The sequence below is a fragment of the Cebus imitator genome, unplaced genomic scaffold, assembly GCF_001604975.1.
Source record: "Cebus imitator isolate Cc_AM_T3 unplaced genomic scaffold, Cebus_imitator-1.0 Scaffold212, whole genome shotgun sequence".
Taxonomy (NCBI): Eukaryota; Metazoa; Chordata; class Mammalia; order Primates; family Cebidae; genus Cebus; species Cebus imitator.
Window position 1 is genome coordinate 3,199,564 of NW_016107527.1, and position 9,067 is coordinate 3,208,630.

The 9,067-nt window shown below is 43.3% G+C and overlaps 1 protein-coding gene across 3 annotated transcripts in view; it reads left to right on the forward strand.

The window, feature by feature from the left end:
* Nucleotides 1-8,713, forward strand: part of CRADD (CASP2 and RIPK1 domain containing adaptor with death domain) — a 179,286-nt gene extending 170,573 nt beyond the window's left edge. For all 3 annotated transcript variants that reach the window (XM_017548640.2, XM_017548642.2, XM_037745768.1), the window contains one exon: nucleotides 7,955-8,713. In XM_017548640.2, coding sequence (XP_017404129.1) covers nucleotides 7,955-8,256 — 302 coding nt within the window. In that variant the 3' untranslated portion in view covers nucleotides 8,257-8,713. The remainder of the gene's footprint in view (nucleotides 1-7,954) is intronic.
* Nucleotides 8,714-9,067: the final 354 nt, after the last annotated feature.

Sequence of the window (9,067 nt, forward strand, 5' to 3'; positions counted from 1 at the left end):
TACAGGCACGTGCCACCATGCCCAGCTGATTTTTTGTAGTTTTAGTAGAGACGGGGTTTCACCATGTTGACCAGGATGGTCTCGATCTCTTGACCTCGTGATTCACCCGCCTCAGCCTCCCAAAGTGCTGGGATTACAGGCGTGAGCCACCGCGCCCGGCCTGCACCTCTTCTTTAATCCGTGGTCTTTATCTTCTGAACGGTGCTTTTGAACCCTGGAGAGTTCCCATTCTCAGATTACCTGTAAGGTGATCACATCATGGAATGCAAGGTGAAAACAGGAGGTTGACCAGACAGGACGCTGGGCCTGTAGACTGTCCTTCACTCACAGAAGCCACATTCAACCAGTTATTCCAGTGAAAGCAATAAGGAATAGGAACTACTGCTGCTCAGAGAGCTGTTAGAAGAGATAGCTTTTGGCCGGGCGCGGTAGCTCACGCCTGTAATCCCACACTTCGGGAGGCCGAAGCGGGCAGATCAAGAGGTCAAGAGATCGAGACCATCATGGCCAACATGGTGAAACCCTGTCTCTACTAAAAGTACAAAAACTTAGCCGGGCGTGGTGGTGTGCGCCTGCAGGCCCAGCTACCCGGGAGACTGAGGCAGGAGAATTGCTTGAAACCAGAAAACGGAAGTTGCAGTGAGCCGGGATCGTGCCACGGCACTCCAGCCTGGCGGCAGAGCCAGACTCTGTCTCAAAAAAGAAGAGATGGCTTTTTTTCTGGAACAGATGAAGTCAAACACACAGCTAGAGGAGATGCGGAGGCCAAAACTTGACTCAGAGGGCTTTTTTGCTTTAAGATGGTCATCAGCCCCTGGAAAGGTGTACGTTGAGTTTCCGTTTGTGCTTGGCAAAGGTCTAAAGGGGAAGGAGGTTGCAGAAGTAGAAGACGTGGTCTCTGACCATTGGGAGCTTCGAAATCAGCAATGTCATATACAAAACATGGAAAAGTTATGTGAGAAACTTTTGGGAAATGCAATAGGGATTAGAGAGGAGATTTTTAGTTTTGAGGCCAGAACAGCCATTGATAGGCATGGGTGAGGGAGGAGGAGATAGCTGGAGACGGAGGGAGCATGCTATGTCATTTTCATTCATATAGTGACCACAGAAATGAGGGATGGAGGGGTGAGAAAGTAAGTTAAGTGGGGGGGGGCGGGGTAGGAGTGGAGAGCAGGGGGAGGGGTTTCCACTTTCCTTTAAGCGGATCCTTGGCTTCATTGCAGTAGATGGCTTTGTCAGTGTATATTCCTCCTTTGGAAACAGACAAGTTTCACTGAGAATGGGATTAAAGGATTACATGAAAAATTTAGGATCTGTATAAGGGAGAACATTTTATACAGCCCTATATGAGGACAGTTACATTCCTGTTTAGGATTTTTTAAACCAGGATGGACGTTCTATACCACAGTGTCTGGTGGTTTTAACCAGAGATAGTACCGCCTCACCCCAGGGTATGTGAACATATGTGTTCGTGGTGGGGTATGGGTGTCACCAGCAATTAGTAGGTGCAAGCCAGGTATGCTGCAGACCCCACCATGTACTGGAGAAGCCCTGTGCAGCACATAGTGTGTGTAGAATGCTAAGGGTGCATTTGTGGAAAATAACGCACTTCCCAAGCTTCAGTCATTTGGGTTCCCCTTGTTCAATTTTTGCCATATCTATGTACCATTTCTACCACTAATTTAATACTTTTCTTTTTATTTTTGAGGTGGAGTCCCACTCTGTTGCCCAGGTTGGAGTGCAGTGGCATGATCTCAGCTCACTGCAACCTCCGCCTCCAGGGTTCAAGCAGTTCTTCTGCCTCAGCTGCCCAAGTAGCTGGGAATACAGCTGCCTGCCACCATGCCCAGCTAATTTTTGTATTTTTAGCAGAGGTGAAGTTTCAACATGTTGGCCAGGCTGGTCTCGAACTCCTGAGCTCAAGTGATCTGCCTGCCTCAGCCTCCCAAAGTGCTGAAATTACAGGTGTGAGCCACTGTGCCCAGCCTAATTTAATGCTTTTCTTTAAATTAATTTATTAATTTATTATTATTATTGTTTTTGAGAGGGAATCTTGCTCTGTCGCCCAGGCTGGAGTACAGTCTTGTGATCTCGGCTCACTGCAACCTCCACCTCCCAGGTTCAAGCGATTCTCCCCCCTCAGCCTCCCAAGTAGCTGGAATTACAGGCATGCACCACCACACCCAGCTAATTTTTTTATTTTAGTAGAGATGGGGTTTCACCATGTTGGCCAGGCTGGTCTTGAACTCCTGACCTCAAGTGATTCACCCACCTCGGCCTCTCAAAGTGCTGGGATTATAGGCGTGAGCCACCATGCTCGGCCCTTTAAATTTATTTTTAACTGACTTTTAAGTATTTGGTTGTCATTCTATATCTGCTTTTTAATTTACTTATCTTGAACCTTGCAATCATGAGTTTGAAATGCTGTTTATATTTTTCTAATCATATTAAAATAGATGACTATTGTACTACAGAATGTTCATCTTGCCTTCTGCTAGTGGTGTGCATGCTAGCTTTGAGAAATAGTAGCCAGATGGTCACAGTGGATTAATTTATGACTTGGCCTGATTTTATGTAAGATATCCTTGAGAGTTGATACCAAAGCCTTGGGACTCTCATTTCTAAGTAACCTTGTGTTCAGCAAAATTCATGAACTGAACAGGCCTCGTGAGGACACTTTCCCTGATAGAGGTCAGACAGCACAAGCAGCTGCGATTGCCTCTTTATATGTGCAAAGATGTCCATTTGAAAGGGCTTGATCTGCTTGGTGGGGTGGTGCTTATGTGCCAATTATCTTTGCTCCGGCCTGTGTCCTCAGGCTGCTGGCCATCTCCCAGTTATGTGACCCTATTTCCAAGGGCTAAGTGACCCTGAAAGTGTGGAAGAATCAGAGCAAACTCTGTCCTTACTTCCAAAGAATTGGCTCGAAGCGTATGTTGCATTCATGTTGGCCAAGAGTGAGAAAGGGTGACAGAGTATAGCAGAAACACAGACACTTCCTTCCCAGCACCCAGGCAACAGAATCAAAATGCAGTTAGAGACAGAATCAAACCCAGAACCGTATGCACCCACAGCAAACAAGCAGACAAAACAATTATGACTTTATTTCAGCCACTTTGAAAAGTGGAAGGCAAGGAAGGGAATACCCCACCGTGGCCCCCCAGGGGCAGTACTGGGAAAGGAAGGTGAGAGGGACCAGTTCCTGAGGGTTCCTCCTAATACGGATCAATATGGAAAGCAGCTGGTTGAGGAGATGAGTGGTAGACTTTGTAAATGTCAAAACCAAAAAAAACTCTTGCAGAGTCAGAAAGGCACCCAGGGGAGGCCATCTCCTAGTCTTTGTGCTGATTTATAGGAAAGAGACCATAGGATTGAGTCTGCCCTGGTTAGGCAGAGTAGGCCCTGGTCTAAGACATTTAACTCCCCTCCAAAAGAGGACAGAGAGCACCCAAGATCTGGCCTCATGACTCCTACCTCTCTTCCATGGCAGAAAAGTTCATAGAAAGCAGCAGCCAACCTAAAATCGTAGCTCAGAGGTAGAACAACAACTGGTTCCCTGTAAAGTGAGGAGAGTGTCAAAAGATACATCAGCTTGTTCTAGGAGAACAAAGAGCAGTTTTGGACACAGATGCTCATAAGTATGAACCAGATGGCAATGAGGGGCATGACTGTTCTGTGAAATGCTGCAGCAGAGGAATGCAAGAGAGGAACACAGCTTGTTGGCCGGGCACAGCGGTTCCATACCCGTAATCCCAAAACTTTGGGAGGCTGAGGCACGAGGATCACTTGAGGCCAGGAGTTTGAGACAAGCCTGGACAACATAGTGAGACCCTGTCTCTATTAAGTATATATATATTTTTAAATAAAGAAAAGGAAAGAAAGGAACACAGCTTGCAAAAATAAACATACAACCAGTCTGGTCTGTAAGAAGACCCAGTCCTAGAAGACTCAACCTCACAAGTATTTTATGCTGTATAAAGGCTCAGCATCAATTCAGTAGAAACAAAAACTCAAGAAATAGTTATGATAAAACAACAGTGGGATTACTTTTAATTTTTATTTTTAATTGTAAAATATACATAACATAAAATTTGCCATCATAACCATTTTTTAAATGTATAGTTCAGTAGTGCTAAGTACCTTCACATTGTTTTATAACCAATCTTTAAAAGTCTTCATCTTGCAAAACTGAAACTCTGCACCCATTAAACAATAATTCCCTATTTTCTCTCCCCCACCCCCTGGCAACCAGCATTCTATTTTCTGTATCTGAATTGACGACTCCAAGTACCTCATAGGAATAGAATCAGAAAGTATTTGTCCTTTTGTGACTGGCTTATTTTACTTAGCATAATGTCTTCAAGATTCATCCATGTTGGAGCATGTGTCGGAAGTTCCATCCTTTTTAAGGCCAAATAATATAACACTGTATGTTTGTACCGCATTTTGCGTATCCGTTCATCCAGTGATGGATACTTAGTTTGCTTCCACCTTTTGGCTATTGTGAATAATGCTGCTATGAACGTAGGTATACACATTTCTCTTTGAGTCCCTGCGTTCAGTTCTTTTGAGTATGTATCCAGAAGTGGAATCGCTGGATCATGTGCTAATTCTATCTTTAAATTTTTGAGGAAGTGCCATACTGTTTTCCACAGCACCTGTACCATTTTACATTCCCACCAGTAGTGCGCGAAAGTTCCATATTCTCCACACCCTTGCCCACATTTGGGACTTCCTGTTTTTGTTTTTTTTAATAGTAGCTCTCCTAATGAGTGTGAAGTAGAATGGAATTTTTAAAAGATAGAGCCAAGAAAAGAAATTGAGAACAAAAACACCATACAACATTAAAACCAGAAAACACACACTCACTCTCTCTCTCTCTCTCTCTCTCTCTCTGTCACACACACACACACACACACACACACACACACACACACACACAGGATAGACAGAGCCGAAAATCAAAGAGTGAGATAATCCCAAGGAGGGGATTAAAGCAATGAGGAGAATATGACAGCCATGGAGGAGAAGCACAGCCGTCCAGCATATGGAGCAAGGAAAGAATGCAACCATGTGACCCAGGAAGATTTTCCCAAAAGGAAGAGAGAACTGAATCTTTAGTTAGAAGGTTATGCCACATATCTGGAAGTTCAGATGTAGAATGAATAAGATATACCCTGGTCTAAAGGTTCAGTAATTTGACCTTAGACAATAAAAGCAAGTCACACAAAATACTGGATAATTAAGTTGGTATCAGAATTCTCTACACCAGCAACCCCTGTCATAAAATATGAACGAGGTCTACGAACTTTTAAGGGAAATAAAATTATTTAAATAATATAATTTAAAATTAGGAAGATAATTTTATATTATACTATTAAAAAGAATATAAAAAGATAAAAATAATATAAAATTGTTCTCGAAATATTATTATTCCAGTGAAGGCAATGAGCAGGCCGCCTTGACCTGAAAGAAGTCAGGGACTGTTGCAACCACAACCATTTCTTGAAAAAAAAAAAAAAAAAAAAAAAAAAAAACACCCTGTGATGAAATTGACCCAAATGAGTTAAATCAGAAGAACAGACCCAGGAGTAGAAAAGCCACAGATGAAAAACAGTAGCAGTGGCAATGACAGAACACTGGTGAGCATTCAAACCATTATGATGCCGCCTTAGGACTGAACAGTGGGGCAAGGGGGCATGGATGATTGTTAAAGAAACATAGAACTGTTAGGCATCTGACAAAATAAACATTGTATGAGCAAAAAATAATCAAGTGTGCGGAAATGGAGAGGAAATGTGATTATAGATTATTACTATGAAAACATGCAGTTAAATTTTCATAACTTTTTCTGTGCATTAAATTGTGTGTATGTGTGTGTTTTCAAGTATGTAATTTGTAGCTGCTGGTCAGAATGTCATTTTGTTTCTCTTTTGCTTTTTCTTCTGTTAGGTTCAAACTAAATTAAATAGCTCTTACTAGAAAAAAAGCTCATATGTTATCGAAGCCATTACCCTCTATCTAGCCTTCTACCAGTATATTTGCTTAAAGAGATATCCAGAATGATGGTCACCAACTGTAAACATAATGGCGGGATATTAGATGATTTCTTCTCTTCTTTGTGCTGTTTTGTGTTGCTTGATTTTTTTTTTAATGAGCCCATGTTTTTATACAAGCTGTAAAATCATTACTGTTAATCTTAAATATTGATCGGTAGTATCATCAGTATTCTAATTGCTTCTTAGTCCTTGTTTCTTAAATTGTAGTGTTGACAAACACCAGAAAGAGCGCTTGACAATATTTTTGCAACTCATCCCTAAGGTGTTGGCCACTACCCAGAGGCCAAAGGGCATGGGCTGTGGAAAACATCAGCTCTTGTAATAGGGTGCCTTTACCTTCTTATTGAATCATAAATCAAAACAGAATAGTGGACTGGTGAGCATAAAGTAGACTGACCTGAATCCCTGTGATGCTGATGGACAGGAGCATAGTGTACTGTGCTGTCAAACAAATGTCTGAACTGGCAAATGATTTTGGATGTTTGGAGTCCCTCTCAATCTCTGCACTTGGCTGCTGCGAGTGTCTTTCCCTTCCTCCATTGGGATTCTCCTGCCTCTGGGCCTTTGCACTTGCAATTCTCTCTTCTAGAGATACACCACGCCCTCTTCCTCCCTCATCACCCAGCTCCTTCTAGTGTTCAGGGCTTAGCTTTAGCCTCCTTCCCCTAGAAGGCCTTCCTTCCCTAACAAGGTTAGGAGCTCCTTCTGTATAATCAAAGACACTGGTCATTGGTTTTGCTGGGCACATTTATAAACATTCACTCAGCATCATGCTTCTTAGCAGACTGGCCTCGGGCAAATAGGAATCTAGTTCAGCAAGTGTAAGGTCAGATTTCCTCCTTGCCTCATCTCAGCACATACTTCCTATTCCGTTTCTGGACTCTGCCAGGACAGTAACTCTTGTGGTCTCTATTACGAACAAACACCCCTCTCTTCCCTTCCCGCTACCCCATGGTCTCTTAGGTTTATTTTGCTCTCAGCAGGCTTCTTGGCCCCTGCTTCTGTTAGTAGCTACACCTTTTCTCGGTAATATTTCAAGTTCAAGCTCATTGGGGAGGGTAGCTGTTTTATTTAGCGTTTGTCCTCTAGCACCTGCCTTTCCCATAGGGAGGGGCATTCCCAGACTTGGAACAGGCCCCATCACTAAGGCCACAGACAGTGCCAGAGGGAGCTGGGGTCTGTGCACCATTCTTGAATTCCCCAGAATACCTTGCCTGGCCTTGAGTAAAAGAGACAGAAGTGAAAAAAAGTCTATTACAAAGCAGCATGTACAAGGTGTGTGTTTTATATATCAAAGGAAATAGACCCTACATGTGTGTTTTATATATCAAAGGAAATAGACCGGTTATTATCAGTGAGTTTTTCTGGTGGGATTTCTAGTTATTTTTATTTTCTTGCTTTCAAAGTTTCTGTAATAGGCCAGGTGTGGTGGCTCATACCCGTAATCCCAGGACTTTGGGACACCGAGGCGGGTGGATCACCTGAGGTCAGGAGTTCAAGACCAGCCTGGCCAACATGATGTAACTTCATCTCTGCTAAAAATACAAAAATTAGCTAGGTGTGATGGCAGGTGCCTGTAATCCTAGCCACTTGGGAGGCTGAAGCAAGAGAATCACTTGAACCCAGGAGGCAGAGGTTGTACTGAGTCAATATCATACCATTGCTCTCCAGCCTGGGTGACAGAGTGAGACTCCGTCTCAAAAAAAAAAAAGTTTCTGTAATAAACGTTCTCATAGATAAGCCCTGAATCATTGCATTGTACAGAGCAGCGAAGATGAGAGCCAATTGGCTCTGCCATTTGGAAGCATGCTTTCTTCTCCCGTCTCTTGCTTCTGCCCCCAAATGATGTGTTTGTTGCCTTGCTCATTTCACCCGGGTGTCTTTTTCCTCCTCAGGTGACCAGATGACTGTGATCCCCTCGCACCTCCTCAACAGCTCCCCATCAGACCGGCAGATTAACCGGCTGGCCCAGAGACTGGGGCCCGAGTGGGAGCCTGTGGTGCTATCTCTGGGGCTGTCCCAGACGGATATCTACCGCTGTAAGGCCAACCACCCCCACAATGTGCAGTCACAGGTGGTGGAGGCCTTCGTCCGCTGGCGGCAGCGCTTCGGGAAGGAGGCCACCTTCCAGAGCCTACACAATGGGCTGCGGGCCGTGGAGGCAGACCCCTCGCTGCTCCTGCACATGTTGGAGTGATGGTGCCTTCACCAACCACTGGGGAGTGTGTCCCTGAGTCATGTGGGCTGAATCCTTACTTTCACTCAGAGCAGGTGGTTTTTGGTTTGGCTTTTTTATTCTTAATAACCCTCAGATGGAAGGAGAAAACAGGGTTTCCACTAGACATTACTTCAAAGGCCGGATTACTCAGCAGATCTCCCACATTGGCTCAACATTTTTTTGTTTTTAATTGCTTGAAGATTGCATTGTTGGAATTGTTCAGTTTTTCAATGTGTAATGGCTTTTTAATAGACTAGTAAATCACAGTGGTTCAAAAAATATAGATATCATGTCATCACATTACAGGGAGGAGTTACAAAAGTATATGTAAAACATTTACTTTTATGTTGTCTGAGGACTGAACTATGGACTTCACTGTTCATAATGATACAATAATAAAATGTGAATTACTGTATATAATGTGTCTCGTTCATGAGAAAGTACTGTGTTGCGTTTTTTTTTTTCCTTCTCATTCCTGTGTTGCATAGATTAAGGGTATGAAATTACAATAGTCTTTTTTTTGTTTTTGGAACAGAATTAGCAGTAACAGGGAAATGGTTACTTTCCCAAGTCAGGATAAATAGCTCAGGCAGGATGTCTGTATTAAATATTGTAAGACACTAAAGCTCCCTGCAAAGACCAGTTCAAGTACCAGCATGCATACCTGAGCCCTTCATCTTTAAAAGATTGCGCAAGAAAATCCTGTGCTGTTTATTGAAAGCATTAAGTCAGGGGACGAGAGGGGGTGTGGTCTTTCCATTGAAGCCAGAATGATTGAAGTGTTGTGCTC